We start from the raw sequence: 18,806 nt of genomic DNA on the forward strand, positions 1-18,806 counted from the left end.
TTTTTACGGTATTTCATTTTTTAGTCCTTGATTAAGTTAGCTGGGACACCCAATATAATGAATATACTAGGTTGAGCGCATTAGTGCACAAGTAACAGAAATCATCATGTGTCAAACTGCCATACTTAAAGCATGCTCATTTCAGAAGCTTTAGTCTGAAACATAACTTTTTTTTTTTTTTCAAAACCAAAAAGAACTGTACAAGCATTCTCATTCCAAAAGGCAAGCTAGAGTGAAAAGAAATGTTCAAGAAATAAATATATGCCAGCAAACACGCCAAAATGACAGTTGATTATGCTATTACAAATGAAGGTAATTAAGCAAAGGCTGATATTTAAATGGTAACATTGTCAGCAACGCACATTTAAGAAATACTGTAGCTTCAAGGGCACATCATAAGAAATGACTTCGGGTGACTTATTTACAGCCGTTGCAGCACACTCTCCTATCACCAGTAGCCATGGAAAACTTGTTTTCGTGAGCAAGTTGAATGCCAAAAGTAACACTTGCTCATAACTTTCCAGCAGTTGAGACACTACACGTAGCACACAACAGCAAAGCACGCACAACAACACACATCTCTGCACATTGTGCCATTTAGTGTCTAATGAAGTAGCCGTTCACTAAACCTGCATCAAAAACCCACATACTCTTTGTTGGCGGTGTAACACACACATCAAATAACGCACATCAAGCTGCACATAACAGTACACTATTATTTGTAACAGCGAACTTAAGCACCAGCAAGGCACATAACCTGCACAAGCTGTCCTCACCTTGTGGCGAAGGATGCCCCTGCGTGACCAGGATGTCTGCTGTAAGGTCGCTGAGCTGCCGCTGCAGGTCATTGAGACGGGAGTTGGCTTTTTTGACTATAGAGTTGACATGAGCCAGGCTCTTGCGGTCGGTGGTGGCCTTGCGTAGGTTTTCAGCCCCTTCCTTGATCTTAAGTTCTTTGCGCATGTCCTCCTTGAGCTTGCGCTTGAGCTCCTCCAGTTGCCGCTGCAGGCTTGGTTCATTGCCATTGCCGCTGCCATCGCCGGCCCCCCGGGTTGCTCCACCCAAGCCGTACTTGCCAGCTATCTCCTGGGAGGCCACTCTGCTCATGTCTGGAGCCCAGACTGGAAGGGAACAACCGATTCCAGTCAAAACCAATGTAGAACAATCTTTGGCTGGTTATAATACCCTGGGAATTTCACGCTGTCCTTGCTTCAGCCATCTGATACCACCCCTGATAATAATGATATAATGAAACACCATACATATTAATATTCTCAATCCCCGCCAGCAAAAAAAAAAAAAAAAAAAAAAAAAAAAAAAAAAAAAAAAAAAAAAAAAAAAAAACGCATAATAAGGTCAGGTTTTACATCCCAAAGCTTCCCTAGGGCTATGAGAGAGACCATAGCAAAGGGCAGAATATTGACTTCAATTGCCTGGGTTTCTTTAATATGCCCGATAATGCAGAGCACGTGAACATGTGGGTGTTTTAGCATTTCATTGGATGTAAAATGCAGAATCCAGGCTAGGATTCAATCTCATGTCTTTGTGCTCAGCAGGCAAATGCCATGGCACTAAGCCATCATGAGTGAAAAAAAGAATAATAATAAATTGACCTTTGAAAAATATACAACTCTGCCTCCTAAGAAGTCTTCAAGCAATGCAATTCCTAAAGTAGTGAAAATAAACACATGAAAGCACAACAGCAACAAAAGCAGGTGCTGCAACCGAATCAATACCTGTCACACTGGAAGATTTGATGTAATTCAAACCAAATGGTATTCAATGCATCGAAAGGTTATTTGGTTTCTCCCAGTGCTACATACAGTAATATATAATTAGGGGTTACACTTTTTGGTTTAAACTAAGGAACCCCAATAAAAGTATGCTGAATTTACTTTTAAGGGGGGTGCAAGGGTAAAATACAGATTTTGGGAAAATTTAGTTTTAAGTTTGAGTTGTTTTCGATTGCTGGTAAACTGAAGAATATTCTCACTAAGTTTGGTTGTTACCTGAGTAGTAGAAGAGAAGAAAATGAATTTTTTTCGCGAGGCGATGGCGCGCATCACGCGCTGAAGGCGTCGACGAACGCTCTTCTCAAGACGCGGCCACAGTGCAGGCAAAAAACCAAATACAAGTCAATACCTATGTTAGAAAGTTTGTTTTTCCCTTTTTTCAGTCACGGAAGAAGTTCTATCCAGAACACACAATGCCAGTAATGAAAAACTAAAAACGAAAGGCATATTTCCCGCTGCGCCAACTGCAGAGCGGCTGGCAAACCGAAACAGGAACTTGGATTGGTGGAAATATACCATGTGACCATCAAATGCTGTTTTCGCGCCATTAGGAGTCGCTCCCGTTTTGGTTGTGTGCGACGCTTGCTATCTGCAATAAACTCACAGAAAGAAGAAATGTTCGCAATCAGCGGGTGGCCGGTGTTGTCACCGGAAGATGCCTGCAACTACAGTGAAGGCTTCGACACAGAGAAGCTTTGGGAAGAGAAAACATAGCCTGCCGCTGTATGATAGAGAGATTGTGACGGAGGACTGCATAAACCATGTCACAAAATGTGTTTATGCTGGAATTGAAGAACTAATGAAAACGACGAAAGGTCTAGGAGGAAAGGGGCAGCTGACGTAAAGTGTGGTAAAAAAAATGCACTGCCTACTATGCATCTGCCCTGAAAGAAAATGCTCCAAATGTGACCAAATGCAGCAAGGAGTATTTGCGACACTTTTTCCCTCATACTCGATGGACAAGTCCCACGACATGATGCTTGTCTACATGGTGAGGACTCCTGGTGCCACTATAATCGGCACAAGGCCCTTGTTGAAGCTGGAAATTCATCAGTGTCAAGACCCCATCATTGAGCTTTCAGCAGAGACGTTGCCAAGGAGCTCCTTGCACGATGCTCAAGCATGCAGACGCAGAATGCAAATGAGTCCTTCATTGCGCTGGTGTGGAATAACTGCCTGAAGGCTGAATTTGCATCACTAACAACCGTGGAGCCTACAGCAGCCTTGGCTGTACTGGAATTTATAGAGGGTGCACGTGGAATCAGAAGAGTGCTGGACAAGCTCGAACTAGAAAATGGAGCCCAGACGATGAAGCACATCCAGCAAGCAACCCGTCAAAGCATTTCACAAGCAAAGGCAAGGGCAATGGACAGCTCTAAAGCTGAAAAAAAAAAAGAAAGAAAAGAAGGCTTGAAGCCATTGCCACAGAGCAGCGTCGTGTTGAAGAAGAGGGCCTGACTTATGCAGCGGGGCACTTTAATTCTTTTTTACCCCGAAATAAACTAGCATGTCCTGAAATCTTTGAACTCATTTTTCTCAGTGTGCATTTTTTGGGATAACACAACTGTGAGGAAAACTATTGGGGCAGACACCTTGGCTTTCGGAAGACTAAAGCTCACCCAAAGTTAAGTTTCTATTGGCCTGGCATGGAGGCGGACGTACGCAAACACTGCGACAGGTGCCACAGTTGTCAAGTTCGGTCCGACCGCCGGCAAACCGACAGGGTACCGATAACGCCTCTCACAATTTCCAAACAGCATTACTAAAGTCTGCTTTCAAGGTGGTTTCTCGACAAACTTTCTCAGGAACAAGATAAGGTACTTCTTAGGTCACCAAATCTTTTCTAACAAATTATTTTCGGATGACAACAAAAAATTGAACTTTGTTTTAGAGCGACATTTTGCAGAAACAGCATAAAAAACATGAAACAGGCCTTATACAGCTCTATAAGTCATCTAGAAGGTATCTCATCACAAAAAAATTAGTATATCTCCATTATTTTTGTAATGATAATTTTCTTAAGATGACACATGTGATTGCTCTATATGACAGCTATAATTTTTTTTCTGTTTGAGCTATGGAGCTGACATTTTGACTATAATCTAATGAGACGAATGTAAACCACTTCTAAACATTTATATAAAATCGGTGCAGCAGCTCAAAAGTTGATTCTTCAGCCTAGCATCCCCCCCTTAAAAGGCCCACTATCCATCCTCCGGTCGAAAATATTTTCTTCCCCGGTGACTGTGAGACTTCGCCCCCAGAACGCAAGGCCGCAAAATGTTCTTGAAAAGAGTAATTATTAACGCAGTTACAGTCACCGCAATCACCCGATTATGTCGTGTTTCTCTCCTCCCGTTCCCTCGCAAAGGTTTTTCACTCTCCTGCCCAGTCGTCTAGCCTCCGCAAGACAAATTCCCCTTCTTTCTCTGCATTTAGCGGGAAGTGGGGCGTGGTACTCTACGTGCGCGGGAAAAAAAAAAAAAAAAAAAAAAATGAGAGAGGGAGCGCGCGCCGCTGCATTCAGTCCGGCCGTGGCGAGGGAAAAGCGCGCAGCGCTCACAATTAGTCGTGTATGCCCACCTTCACCTGTCAGTCAGCAAGACAGACCAATGGATGTCGTTTGCTACTCCGACGTCAGCCTTGCAGCTCATAGAGAATGGGGAGGCTAGTTTCCCAAAGGGGATGATGAGATAGTTTTGATATGTATTTTTGCTGCTTTGCAGCGCACATATTACTGAAGCACTCTGTACAGACTATCTCCGGTACCTGATCGAAGCACTGGGCTCCTTTGCTTAAGAGGTCATTCCCTGGACAGTGGCCCTTTAATAGAAAATGGTCTGTATTACAGGCATGTATATCACAAGTAAGTAGCTATTCAGTTTTAGTATCAATAGGTTACAGCACAATATTAAGAAAGTTCTGGAACCAGGAACATGGTGAGATAAACATAAAACAAATTTGATAGTGATTTACAATTACGAAGAACTGATCTGCAAACTCAGGGATGGCACTACAGACCAGAAGGCTTTACTGCTTGGCTAAGTGTTATTGGCTACGGCAGCGCCTTCTGATTGGACTTATTACTAGCTTACGGCCGTAACATGATTAGTAGGTGTTTCCACTGAATGCAAGAACATTGGAACCGTAACAGATACCAGCAAAGCAATACCACACAAACGGAGTGGAAGTGTCACGTTTTGGCTTCTGCAACAGTTGAGCAGCAGATCCGTCACTGCCTCATATAATGTAGGGTCCTCTCGTATAGTGGTGTGCAACCAGAGTATGCCAACTATGTTTTTAAAACTAAACCGCTCCTTCCATTTCTGTATCACTTCACTTTACTCTGTTAAAAATTTACATTTTCCTGCTGCAAAGACAGGCCTCTATTTACCATATAAATGGCCATATTATGTTACATAAGCTGCTGGTAAAAAAAAAGTAGAGATAAATTTTGTTAATTTTGACTGCAGAGGGACATGATATATTTCACTGCTAAAAACTAAAAATTTGTATGTTGACAATATCAGTCTCTCTCTCTCTCTCACACACACACACACACACAAAGTCCTGAAATACACACCAAAAAAACGTCTGCCAAATTTAAAAAAAAAAAAAAAAGAAAACGAAAAGTCCAACATTACACATAGTGTCATTCGCAAATGATGGTAATAATGAGTGGAAAAAAAAAAAAGCCCAGTAAAGGTGTGTAGCCGTGTTGCATAGTACTTCGAAAACGATGAGAACTTTTTTTTTGTGATGTTATAGGAGGCAAATATTTCTGGCCGTGCTGGAGCACTTTCGCCACCAAAATCCAAGCCAAGACAAAGACAACAGATATAAACAATATGGCTGACATGGCAGAGGGCGGATGTACAGGAACTGACTTTCAAGAGACGAAGCACTCCGTTAAAGTTTTAAATATGTCAGAGATAAACACCCAAGAAGAGCTGACCAGCAAGAGACACCAAACCCAAAATGATCGATGGTTGGGGGCAAGGGCAGGGCCACTGCTGAGAGACAGTACTAATAGCTTTCCACAAAAGACTGCCGTGCAAATACTTTCACACCAAAATTAACTTTTTTTTTCTTCAACAAAGCTTACGCAACAGAACTTTTACTTTGCTTGCACACATTTATTCGCATAGCTCGTTTCTACCGCATGTCTGGTGTCCATAGTACAAGTTCAGTTCGAGACTGAATATGAACGAACTCCCAACTCATTTGATCGCGAATGTCATTCAACCTAATGACATTAAATGTTCTCATTTAGTGGGCAATTATTGACATTATACCTAATCAAATTGCATTAAATCTACTACCATGACATGTGCATAACCTCTTTTAAATAAGCAACAATCTTTGAGACACCACTTGTGTAATATGGTTTAGACAGTATATTCCCGGGAAATTACTCCCTGTCCAAGTGGCAGCCTGCTGATGTGCTTCCAGCCACACCCCAGCCGCAGGGAGGAAACAGTTGGCTTGGCCAGCACAAACGATCCCCGCTTTCCCCATTTCTAGGCAGTGACTGGACAAAGTTCTTTTGTGCCCAGCAAGTTCGCAGCTATAGTTCTGTGGGGTTCCCATGGCAATATCCCCTGCTCTAGACGCAAGTTCATACAATAACAATGATGTCCCCCATTGCTCCTGGCTTCCCATGTGAATGTAATGAGGGGCAGGAAGCACAGCAGTCGGTGACATCACACATATCCCCACCGACCTTTGCCGACGGGCTCGCCCTTGTGAATACCACTATGATAAGAGCGTGCCTCGATTACATCCCTAACAGAAGAACCGCTTCCAACACTGTGTCAGCCAATCCTGTGCACCACACTAGTGGTGACACGTCATCTGCTATTAGCCTGCTGGTCACTGACACAGTGCCTGAAGGTACTCGTAGCCCCAAATGCTAAGCAGGGCAGAAATAAATTTATGCAAATAGATCGGTGTCAGCCAACCTGCACAGGACAACAAAAAGCTATGGTTGTACAATTAAGACAACTAGCATGATAGCTTACTCAGACTCACAGCCATTTCATAAATAAGCCAAATTCAATAAACAGAAAAGCTCGTTAAGACAGCAATTAATATGCAGTGCTAGATGACGACACTGCATACTGACAAGTTCATTAGCCAGAGAAAGCAATTTACGCAGAAGAATAGCGCTGAATTAATCGTCCTTCATATAAATGCTCTGCCCATCATCCTTGTACAACAACTACAAGTACAATGCCTTAATAGGAGTTGCCAGCACAACAGTGAATTTTGTATGCTTAAACCACTCTATTTCAAGGTCACACAAAAACTATGGATAGAGATTTTTCTAATACAAAGTCATGGCATTAAAATTCAGATGCAATACAAAGCAACTATGCTTTCTAACCAAGTGTGCTAGCTAAAGTGGTACTTGGGAAACTGAGTAATAAGCTTCAAGTACCAAAAAACGAAAAAATGAAAATAAAGCCGCCTAAATGCAGTGCCATAACTAATGCTGCATTCAGTGCTCTGCATGTTTAAGGACCGCTTATTGCAGGGAACTAAATGCTTAGAATCATTTCCTGTCTCGGCATTCCAGACTTCTAGCAGGTAAACAAAAGTAAGGAATGAAAACAACCGACTGAAAAAATTTCAACTTATTTCACCTACCCACATACACGTTAACCCTATTTCCCAGAAGATTTCCACTATAATTTGACCTAAACCAATAAACCTATCAATAAGAAGCTCCCTTACAGATGAAAGAGACTGCCCCAATGCAGCTTGGTGCCTCATTTAAAAGACTAGGCTGAACAAACACCAACCCGCCCATACAACTACGTCGTACCCATACAACTACGTTGTATGCTGTAGCAGCTCAGCAACGCTTCATTTGAGAAGCCACAGATGCCTAGGAAGGTGCACGGGAACAAAAACAAAGGCCACCACGCAAGCTCTTGTCAAGCAGAGACAGGAAATGGCATGCGTCCGACAGGCAGGACAACACACGCTCCTCTCATGAGGAACAACGTCGCAGCGCTCACTATGATCTGAAATCCCAGCGAGTGCTCCACGACTATAACCTAAGGCTAACATATTTATGCTGAATAGACTAGAAGCCAAATTCATCCTAGACAAACTACTGGAAAAAATACTTGTGAAATTGAAACACCAGGCATTTATTCATTCCCCTGTCCTTTATGCTGCATCAAGGACAAAATGTGTGCCAACAAGCCTAACTCATACTTATGTAGAGTTCAAAGCCAACATTTTTTAAATGTTAATGCAATTTAAGCTCTCAGTAATTATCCAAACCACTGATGTTACAAATATCTTCCGTTTACCACCAAAAAACTGCCGTGCAGTAGGTAGGCCACCCAAGTTCTCAGTACAGTGAAGCACAGAAGAAACTGCACGTGACGCAATATGAGAGGAATGAATATATGAATATATTTAATGAATACATTCACTGTCTATTGAAATGATACATCTATATAATTAGGTCAAAAAAAAAAAAAAAGCTATCAGCATATTCAAATTTGAACTCATCTCAGCGATACAGTAGACGCTCATCACCTTTTCCGAAATTTAAAACTTGGACAAAAAAGTGCATACTGAAATGGCACACAATGCATTTGTGTATTGAGGTGGGTTTTATGGCACATAGGCAGCTATGGCCATCTGTCCAATTCCAAGGATTATAATGTTAGTAGGATGGAGGAAGTTAAAGCAATTACTTTAACATGGTACAATTTATTTAGAAGGTATGCATCTTAGGGACAAAAAGAACAGATGGAATATCAACACAATTGAATTTTAACCTATGAGTAGGCTAGGACAGAACGAGATGTCTTAGTCATAAAACCATAAGGAGCACTTTTCTTAATTTCTCGATAACTGCATGATCAAATGTGATTTATGGTCATATCTTCTCCACACAACTCTCATGTTGATCTTTGTTCTGCAAGGTGTGCGCGTCTGATGTGAAGACATAAAACGACCTCAATGAAATGTTTTTGGTGTGTCAAGACTTCCATTCTCCTAGGCAGGCTTTAATATAGTAAGCTTATTTAGTTAATTATTCCATTTATTTTGCCATTTATCTCTAATTATACAGCAAACTTCACAGAGACTTTGTAATGAATGCTTACCTTCTTTATTTTCTTGTGGCATGCTTGTGCAGCACGCACATCTGCTCTTTCTTGCACTTATTCCAATGTAGCAGCGAATTTTATGCTCAGTCCTCATGTTCGGCTTTTGTTATATTATGAATGATGTCTCCGATTAACGAGACAACTTCATTCCCGGAGTGAAGTGCTGTTAGTGCACTGGACAATCAGGGTAAACGATGCTGGAGTAGATGTTCTTACAGATTACTTTTTATAAAGTCATGCATAGTTACACTAAGCTGTGAAAATAGATGCACACTAAGGCAGGCTTACTGTTTCTTTTTCCATTTCCCCTGAACTTCCGCCATGCATTGTAGCTTTTCAGCGTCTGAGTAAAAGTCTGCGTAATTTGCACATTTTTACTTAACAGACCGTAATTTCTGTAGTATGCATTCATGTGGTGTTTTTCTCAAAGTGGGTCAGTGAGAAATCTAACATTGTGGGGAAATATACCATGACGAAAGTGGACTGTGTCTTGGGGCAATATCTATAAGGATATTTAGTATTCCTAATTCTCGACATTTATCTTTCGAAGCAACATAACGAAGGCTTGATCGACCAAGGTTTGTTACTGAAATGTTTTGAATGTGAACTCTCTAATAGTGGGGTAACAAAGGTTTTGGTAGGGACCATATTTTAGTATGTATAAGCATATAAGCATGATTCTCCTTTCCTTGAGCATGGATTGATCTGTTTCTATTATAAACTATTTATGGGGGATGTTCTGCATGCACCAACAGAGAGAGCACCTTGAGTATATTAAGAGATCAAGAGACCTTCTTTTAGAGGAATGCATGTTTCCTATCAAACATTATACCAAAAAATTTGTGTTCATGTTTCACAGGTAAAAAGATTTCATTCAGATGAAAGGATACAATCGCAGCGCAGACCTTGTCTAAGCGGCAATGAAACGGCTACCAATTTCCGTGTGGAGACTTAAAATTGTTTCTATCTGCCCATGCTGTTTGTTTATTTACAATCAGCTGTATTTCTCTCTCGCATGTTGATACACTAGAGGATGAGCATGCTATTCGCAGGTAGACACAGAAACTGCATACATGATGTCCTTTAGAATTACGTTCGTTATGGAGTCCATATCTTAAGATGCTTCCCTGAGGCACACCAGACTGCTGAATTTCTTGAAATGATGGCATCAAAACGTGCTTGAAATGAACGAATGGACAAAAAGTCACTCAAGCATTCTAGCACAATAATGGCAGCGTTTGGGCGAGCTGGTTAGACATATTACACCTGGAAAGCGCATAAAAAACACACGGACAACAGCAAGAGACAGACACACGAGCGCTTACTTCCAACTGATTTTAATTTCATGCGAAAAGCAGAATATATGTACACTTGAGATCACAGTTGGAAGTAAGCGCTCGTGTGCCTGTCTCTTGCTGCTGTCCCTGTGTTTTTTATGCGCTTTCCAGGTGTAACATTCTAGCACCCCACCGCGGATGCCAAGACCTCCCACCTCACGCAGAATTCCGAACCTCCATGCGCTGTCATAAGCGTTCTCTAAACCAAAGAAAGCTGCAAGACAATGCTGCCTATGTATAAACACTTCTGTAACTGTATTTTCCATGCATATGCTTTCAAAGTATTTAGTGAAACAGCTCGTCACGCTTACGGGCCTATAACTGCTTGGAGAAGTTGGCAGCTTTCCCTATTTCAATAATAATACACCAACGGCTTTCTTCAAAGCCTTCAGTATTTCTCCCAACATATATATTTTGTCACAGAATTTCAAGTGTTTCATTGGCGAATTTGGAAAGATAGGCCGACATTTGATGATGTATTTTATCAGGGTCTGATACTGTCTCCAAGATTACCCCGGAAGGAGACGGCAGCCATGAAATTAGGAGACGCCTGCTTCTGGGAAAGAGAGCCATGGTTAGCCTTGACCGCCTAGTAAAGAGCAGAGACATTATTCTGCCAACCAAGATCCGTATAACTCGTGCTATGGTCTTTCCAGTTGTGATGTATGGATGCGAGAGTTGGACTGTGAAGAAGGCTGACCGCCGAAGAATTGACGAATTTGAATTGTGGTGCTGGCAGTCCTTGGACTGCTCATTGGAGGGTCAAATTCTAAAGTTAAAGGCCCAGGCCCACTGTCCACCCTCCGGTCGAAAATATTTTCTTCCCCAGTGACTGCGAGACTTCGCCTCTAGAACGCAAGGCCGCAAAATTTTTTTGAAAAGAGTAACTAATAACGCAGTTACAGCCACCGCAATCACCCGATTCTGTCATGCTTCTCTCCTTCCGTTCCCTCGCAAAGGTTTTTCACTCTCCTGCCCGAGGTCGTCTAGCCTCCGCAAGACAAGTTCCCCTTCCTCCTCGGCGTTTGGCGGGAGGTGGGGCGTGGCACTCCGCGAGCGCAAACTAAAAAAAAAAAAAAAAAAAAACGGCCGAGGGAGTGCGCGCCGCTGGATTTAGTCTGGCCGTGGCGAGGGAAAAGCGCGCAGCGAGCGGTAGACACCCATCCTTCTCCCGTCAGTCAGCGAGACGGACCAATGGACGTCGTTCGCGGTACGTACGTCATTACTGGGGCCCGTCGGGCCAGCGCAGGAAACGGGGAAGCTGGCTTCCCAAAGGAGAGCATGAGAGAGCTTTGAATTGTATTTTCGATGCTTTGCGGCGCGCGTGTCACTGTAGCATTTTGCACAAACTATCTCCGGTACCTGATCGAAACACTGGGCTCCTTTGCTTAAAAGGGCCTTTCCTGGACAGTGGCCCTTTAAAGCTCAGCTACTTTGGTCATCTGATGAGCAGAGAGGAGTCTCTGGAGAAACATTTGATGTTGGGAAAGGTTGAGGGTCGCCGGAGAAGGGGTAGGCAGCGAGCGCGATGGTTAGATGGAATCCTCGAGGCGCTGCAGAGGAAGTTATGTGATGTTAGGAAGATAGTGAGAGGCCTGAAAGCGTGGCGTGACATGGTCCATAGGGTCACGAAGAGTCTGACACGACTGAACGACTGAACCGACTGACTGATACTGTCTGTTTACCAGAAGAGAGAACAAGATTTATTTCGTGCAGTGTAGAAGGACTATTATTAGGTTCATCGATGCAGCCCACTGTAATTTGTCTTTTGGCTGTTTTTATACTTCTGCATGATTCTGCATAGTGTGACAAGCTAGATAAGAATGAAAAAAAAGTTTACCGAATATGTCTGCTTGTTCTTCAGTACTAGTTTGAATATTAAAGGCTCTAAGAAGAGGAAATATCAATAGGAAACAGCTGCCATGTAGTTCATTAGCTGTTGATGCATGACGCGGCTTTTCCCAGATGTCTTCTCTGCATTGCGATGGATACATCTTGCTTTTGCCCTCACTGTCTTAAAGTTCATACAAGGCCTTCGTGGGTTAAATATCTACGGAAAACACCCCATGCTTATTCTGCTGTTTATCTGCTACCTCACATTCTTACTAATACAATATGTGACGTGCTCGTACCACTTCCGAGGTCTGGGGAAGTGCTAGATGCACAGCAGCGAGGATACAAGATGTGAACGGTTCACTCAGCTCACCAAAGTTCAGGTCATCAGAAGATACTGTCTAGATTGGCTTTTGACCTAAATAGTGACTAGTCTGTGAATTACAGTTGTGAATGGCATGGTTTATTTACTATGACTAATGGAAAAAGAAGATAAAATGCTTATGGCGACCGGCAGCTGATTTTCCATTGGGTTGTCCAGAACATTCTATTTAAAATCACCAAATAACAGACAGCAAACAAAAAGATAAACCCAAACAGCTTACTTTTGCGAAGCTTGGGAAGCAGAACATTTGCTTGCTCGTATTTAAAAAGCAGAAGTTATTACATGTTATTACATAAAATCTTTCAAAATGTGACCTCTAGCATCAGTAAGTTCACTCCCCCAAAATGACAAGTGAGGATTAAAATCAACTACCAGATGCGGTTCTGGTAGTTGTTCCAAATGCTCTTCTATGTAATGAAAGGTTACTGTTGAGTGCAGTTGGAGATACACCACAACAGCTTTGTATTTGGTCCTAAGGTTGATTTCAGTCACAACGAAATACTTTTTAATGTTCTTTTGATGTGGTGGTTAGTTAGTTTCCAGCAAGCATAAAACTATGGGGAGGAGGGGGAACATTTCAAACGTCTTTCATATCTCTGTAGTTTTTGGTCAGTCCACAACAGTTCCGGTGTATGAGGAATGCCATCTTTACAGAGTTATGGTGATGAAAAAAAGTTCTATTTGGTTCTGTGAATCAGGGTTTCTCTTTTTTGTGTGTGTTCGAGAGAGTACACTACCGCTGCAGCGGGGGCGAAGTAGTAGTAGTCTTCATTGCCTGCTCAGAGGTGTTGAACCTTTGGAAAGAAGTTGTGGATTTATGAATTGCAGGCTTCTCCTGTAGGGGGAGAAACCTTTTGGGCAGCCGGCTGAGGGGTCGGCGGGCCCTGTTTCAAAGACAGGGTAGCTTTTGCCGTTCCTGCCTGAGGCTTTGCTCGGGCAGGGGCCCTACTTTGCTGTGGTGTGCCACCCCACGCATCACATTGGCATAGCTTGGTTTTGCAGTAAACACCAATAAAACACTTTCGTGCTTCTCTGAAAATTACGTTTTTCTTGGTCTTTGACGTATTTCCTTTTCATTTATACAAGTTAGACACGACTCTGCGCAGAGTCTTCACCTTCACAGTTAGCGCATCATGTCGCAGCTTCACACCCATCAGATTGGCGATAGCTTGAATTGCCTTTGGCACCACAAGTTTGCCGGCAGTCGCAATTTTGGGAGCCATAACCGAACTTCTGGCACTGGAAGCATTGTCAAAGGTCTGGGATGGATGGCCAGATGCTTATTTTCATATATTCTTCTACAGAATCAGGAAGTCTGGTGGGCTTGAGGCAAAGGTTAAAATCAATATTTAGTGGGTATTTCTCTGCTATCTTTCCTGATATGTATTCTATGCACATTCCTCACATTTTGCTTACCGAGTCATTTCAGCATTTCCACTTCTGCCAGAGGTGGAAAGTCATTTTTGGAAATGGCTCTTTAGATTGTATTTAAACATCTGTGTGCAGTGGCTGTTACAAACATGTCCTCAAACAACATGAGTTTTGTAAGATTGCTGCGCTGGTCTCGTTTTTAAGTTCAAGCAAGAGGTCTCCAATGGCTAGTTTGATTACTTTACATCCTGCACCTAGGATATCTGCGACGGATTTTGTGACTGGAACATGAAACATCAAGGTAATCCCTATAGAAGTAAAAGTGCTACAATGCACAAAGAAATGAAAGAGCAGCACAGCCATTTGCACAAACGAAATAGCCACAAATGACACACAAGTAAACAAAACAATGCCATATATAACTATTCACAATTTTACCAAACAGCTGAAGTTTTCTTTCACAGTCAGCAGAGTTGAAGTACAGAGAAGGTTATGAATTCAAGACTGTAGTTTGTAGTCCCTACAAAAAAAAATGGTATTGTCCCTCCCAACTTCTTGCATTCACTAAATATAGCGCTATTCTGAAGATGCAAAGCTGATAACTAGTGGTATGAATGGAAATACGTTGTTTGCATAAGTCAGAATTTACATAAAATATCTACACAGATAATGTTATTTGAAAGACACCTATAATAGACAATCGTTCATGATTTGCAATGTAATGAAGTATTTCTTGTAGCATGATACACTTCATTCATTTTAGTCTGTGCGAATAAACAACACCAAGAAGCAAATATTTCAATGTAAATGAAGTAGTGAATTAAAACATTTTAAAAGCAGGGTGCTATGCACAGTGCACCTCCGACTAAGAAAGTTTTTTACAAAAGTTCCTCAACTCAATTTCGGTGAAAAATATAGCCCGAGTGTATTCTGCTCGTCAGCAATATCAATTACTTGTCCTTCAAAATTTTACGCCTTTTTGCGCAGACCTTCATCCTTGGCCCAAAATATTTTTGCCTTTTTTTCACTGCATGTAATTTATTTCAGTTCAGGCAATATGACTTATAATTTATCTAAAGCCACCTTACATTTAGTACTTAGTTGTGAGATGGTTTAGGTCAGGGCCAGAGATCAGCAGTTTGGTGTCATCATTGCATATTACAAATTAGGTCATAATGGGCACGTTCAACAACAAGAGCCCGGGAACACCTCCTTGAGGCTCAACAAAGCAGATTGGCAGAAACTGTGGAATTATGTTGCAGACGGTGAAGTAATGGTAACGACTTCCCGTTGATCCTGCATGAACAAACTTATTGATTAGAATACTGTGATCCAAACAAACACCTTGCTGCAATCAATGAAAATTACAAGAGTGATAACTTTTTTTAAGTGTCTGTTGCAATACCGGTCGTGAAGCCAAATAGCAATTCAGAACATTATCAAAAAGAATGTCACTAATAATAAATTACCTTTTATAATCCTTCTGAAAAACTGGAAGTAAGAACATCTCCTTGCTCAAACATATGGTGCAGCCACCTCTCTTATAAATGAGTGATGCCCTGATTTCATTGCTAAGGTATCGCTTATGGCTAAAGGCTAGAGAAAATTTCAGCCTAAAATACCCAATTATATATTATGTAGGCATAGGCAAAAGTGACATTATGGCATGCTTTACTGGTATTAGTAAGTTGCTGATTTATAGAGCCTTCCTATTCTTTAAGCCAACAAGTATATCGTAAACCTAAGTTTCATCATATAGCTCTAAAAACATGAGACCATTATTTTCGACAGATTACAATCACTAACATGTATTGGCTAAGTCGGAACAAAAAAAAAAAAAAACATCGTTCACAAAGTGCTTATTGAAGTAATTTGCAAATGCTCTACCCTTTATTTCACAACCATTGATGTTTATTATCACATTAGGTACAGGGTTGCCATTACAAAAACCCAAGACGTTACTTATCACCCTCCAGGCAATATCAAGGTGCGTCCGAGCCCTGATCGTTACAGCGGCTTGCCTGTATGTGTCTGTGTTAATGCAATAAATTGTTTGGCTAGAATCGGGTTACTACTAGCTGGTTCAGTAAAAGAGACTCCTTCCCGTCAGAAAAACAGCAGCATGAACTCATGGAAGCAATATGTTCGTTTCCAAAAATATTGGCAGCACAAGACACAATCGTAAAGCAATTAGAAGCACTGTGAGCTGAACACGAACATATCGAAGACCAAATCGAGAATGGAACGTCAAAGGCTTACAGATTAGCAGAAGATCTATCCGCTTTGTCTACATTTGGTGATTAAGTGGAAGTACAGGCCCATTAAGCTAAGAGAAACACATTAATCAATCAAGAAGAACTGGAAAATCGTTCCCGGAGAAATAACTTGCTGTTCTTTGACATAGAAGATGACAAAGAGAAGGAAACATGGGATGAGCCAGAAGGGAAGGCTATATCTGTCTGTGTGGACAAACTGGGTGTTGCTGTTGAAACGGCAGAGATTGCAAGAGCTCACAGAATGAGAAAACAAAAACAATAAGCCAAGGCAAGTATAATTGTAAAACTTGCGCTTCCCAATGGGAAACTGTCTTTTTTTCTGCTGATCTGAAACTTAAAGGTACCGGAATGTCCAGCAGGTATGAAGATGTAGAAGCAAACTGGTTGCTTATGCACATAAACAGAGCTCCAAAGCTGAATATAAAGTAACCTACAATAAGATGAGTTTTGATGGAAAGACAACAGCTCGAATATCGTACAACTGATTCAGTATGGGGATATACCAAACAGAGCACCCCCCATCACGACTTAGAATCGGATTGTGAAGTGCTTCCATCTGGATGCATAGCTTACTGGAAAGAGCGTTTTTGGCAGGGAGGGGGCGTATTCATCTTTGTACATTACAGTATTAGAAGCGCGCTGCTATGCTGTGATGCAGTTTCTTGAGAATGTGTTTGGTGCAGAATACTGGTTTCCAGCAGTAACAGCTTTGTGGTGGGATCGTTTTACAAGCCACCATCCTTAGCAAGTGTAGAACCAATTGTCTTTCACATTCCTTATCAGTCTCATCAGAAACTATTCTTCTTGGGTGATTTTGATATACCTGATATTGTATGGCATGACTGCTATCCTGTAACAACAAGCAGTCCGTCACTTTATTCCGCCTTCTGTAAGCTAACATAAAACAATGCACTTACTCAGTTTGTTAACTTTCCAACACGTTATGGTTCAGTTGGGGGCAGTAAGCCAGACTTGTACAGTAACAATGTTGATTTGATTGAAAATGTTACCACAGCACCAGGAATTAGCGATCATGAGATTGTTAATGCAACATTGGTATGAGAGAAGTTAAAGATTAACAAGAGCGACCCAAGAAGAATTTTTCTATATGTACAGGGTAATTAGGATGCCATAATTGAAGAATTTGATGCTTTCCTCCCGTTATTCCTGGAATAAAGTAGTCAGTACAGCATTGAAAGCTTATGGAATATGCTCAGAAAAAAACTCTCATTGGTCGCAAGGCATATTCCCTTAAATAATATTGTCATCTAAGCAAAGAATGGAGAGCTGCATCTTTCAATAAGAAGGAAGGCAGGAGTATATAAGACCTTCAAGAAAAAGCCGAATCATCACATATGAAAGGCTTATAACTCTAAATAAAGGCTTGAAACAGTCATTAAAAATAGCAGAAGGAAAATACTTTTCATCGCTAGCTGAAAAATTAAGATCTTAACAAAAAAGACAGCATTGGCGTTCCTGCTCTCTGGCACAAAAAAATGATGTCACATCGTGAGCGGTTGAAGTTTCGTAAGAAGTGACCGAAGGGTCAGTCCTAGGACCGCTCCTGTTCCTCTTTTTTATCAGCGACTGAAAGGACCACTGTCCAGGATACGACTTTTTAAGCAAAGGAGCCCAATACTTCAATCAGGTACCGGAGATAGTCTGTGCAAAATGCTACAGCGGTACACGCGACGCAAAGCAGCAAAAATACAAATCAAAGCTCTCTCATCCTCCCCTTCGGGAAACCAGCTTCCCTGTTCTCTACGAGCCGTTAGGCTGACGTTGGTGTAGCGACGACATCCATTGGTCCGTCTCGCTAATTGATGGGTGAAGGATGGGCGTACACGACCAATTATGAGCGTCGCTCGCTGTGAGCTTTTCCCTCGCCTAGGCCGGACTGAATGCAGCGCCGCACGCTTCCTCGCCAGTTTCGTTTTCGCACACGCAGAGTGCCATGCCCCACCTCCCACCAAACGTGGAGGAGGAAGGGGAATTTGGCTTGCGGAGGCTAGACGACCGGGCAGGAGAGCGAAAAACATTTGCGAGGGAACGGGAGGAGAGAAACACTACAGAATCAGGTGATTGCGGCGACTGTAACTGCAGTATTAGTTACTCTTTTCAAAAACATTTTTTCGGCCTTGCGTTCTGGGGGCGAAGCCTCACAGTCACCGGGGAAGAAAATATTTTCGACCGGAGGGTGCACACTGACCCTTTAACTGATAGCCTCGTTTCGAATTTGAGACTGCATGCGGATGACTGCATTGTACATCATCCTGTGTCATGTGCAGATAATGTCAGCATGTTAGTCTGATCTAGCAAAAATTTGTTCTCGGTGTGTCAAATGGAAGATGGATTTGAACGTAGTAAAATGCTTTAATGTGCAATTTGAAAACAAACAAAAAAGAAACAAGACATTTAGTACATACTTCCTAAAAAATGATCCAATACAATGAGTAGCCGAAGTCAAATACCTGAGAATAAGATTAACTGCCACATTGGACTGGACATCACACATTGACGTAACAAGTAGTAAAGCATGTCACCTTTTTCAAGGAAACTTCTAGTGTGCACCAGGAGCTTTGAAGAAAACTTTGTATATTAATAACATAAGGCTGGTTTTAAAATACAAATGTACAGCATGGGACCCCTTTACAAAAGTTCAAGATAAGCTAGAGCGT

At 41.8% G+C, this 18,806-nt stretch overlaps 1 protein-coding gene across 2 annotated transcripts in view; it reads right to left on the reverse strand.

The window, feature by feature from the left end:
• Positions 1–18,806, reverse strand: part of Pkn (serine/threonine-protein kinase N) — a 149,557-nt gene that overhangs the window by 123,366 nt on the left and 7,385 nt on the right. For both annotated transcript variants that reach the window (XM_084589337.1, XM_084589338.1), the window contains exon 3: positions 777–1,121. In XM_084589337.1, the coding sequence (XP_084445463.1) occupies positions 777–1,107 (331 nt within the window). In that variant the 5' untranslated portion in view covers positions 1,108–1,121. The remainder of the gene's footprint in view (positions 1–776; positions 1,122–18,806) is intronic.

The sequence above is a fragment of the Amblyomma maculatum genome, chromosome 1 (assembly GCF_055883805.1).
Source record: "Amblyomma maculatum isolate TAMU_Amacu chromosome 1, ASM5588380v1, whole genome shotgun sequence".
NCBI lineage: Eukaryota > Metazoa > Arthropoda > Arachnida > Ixodida > Ixodidae > Amblyomma > Amblyomma maculatum.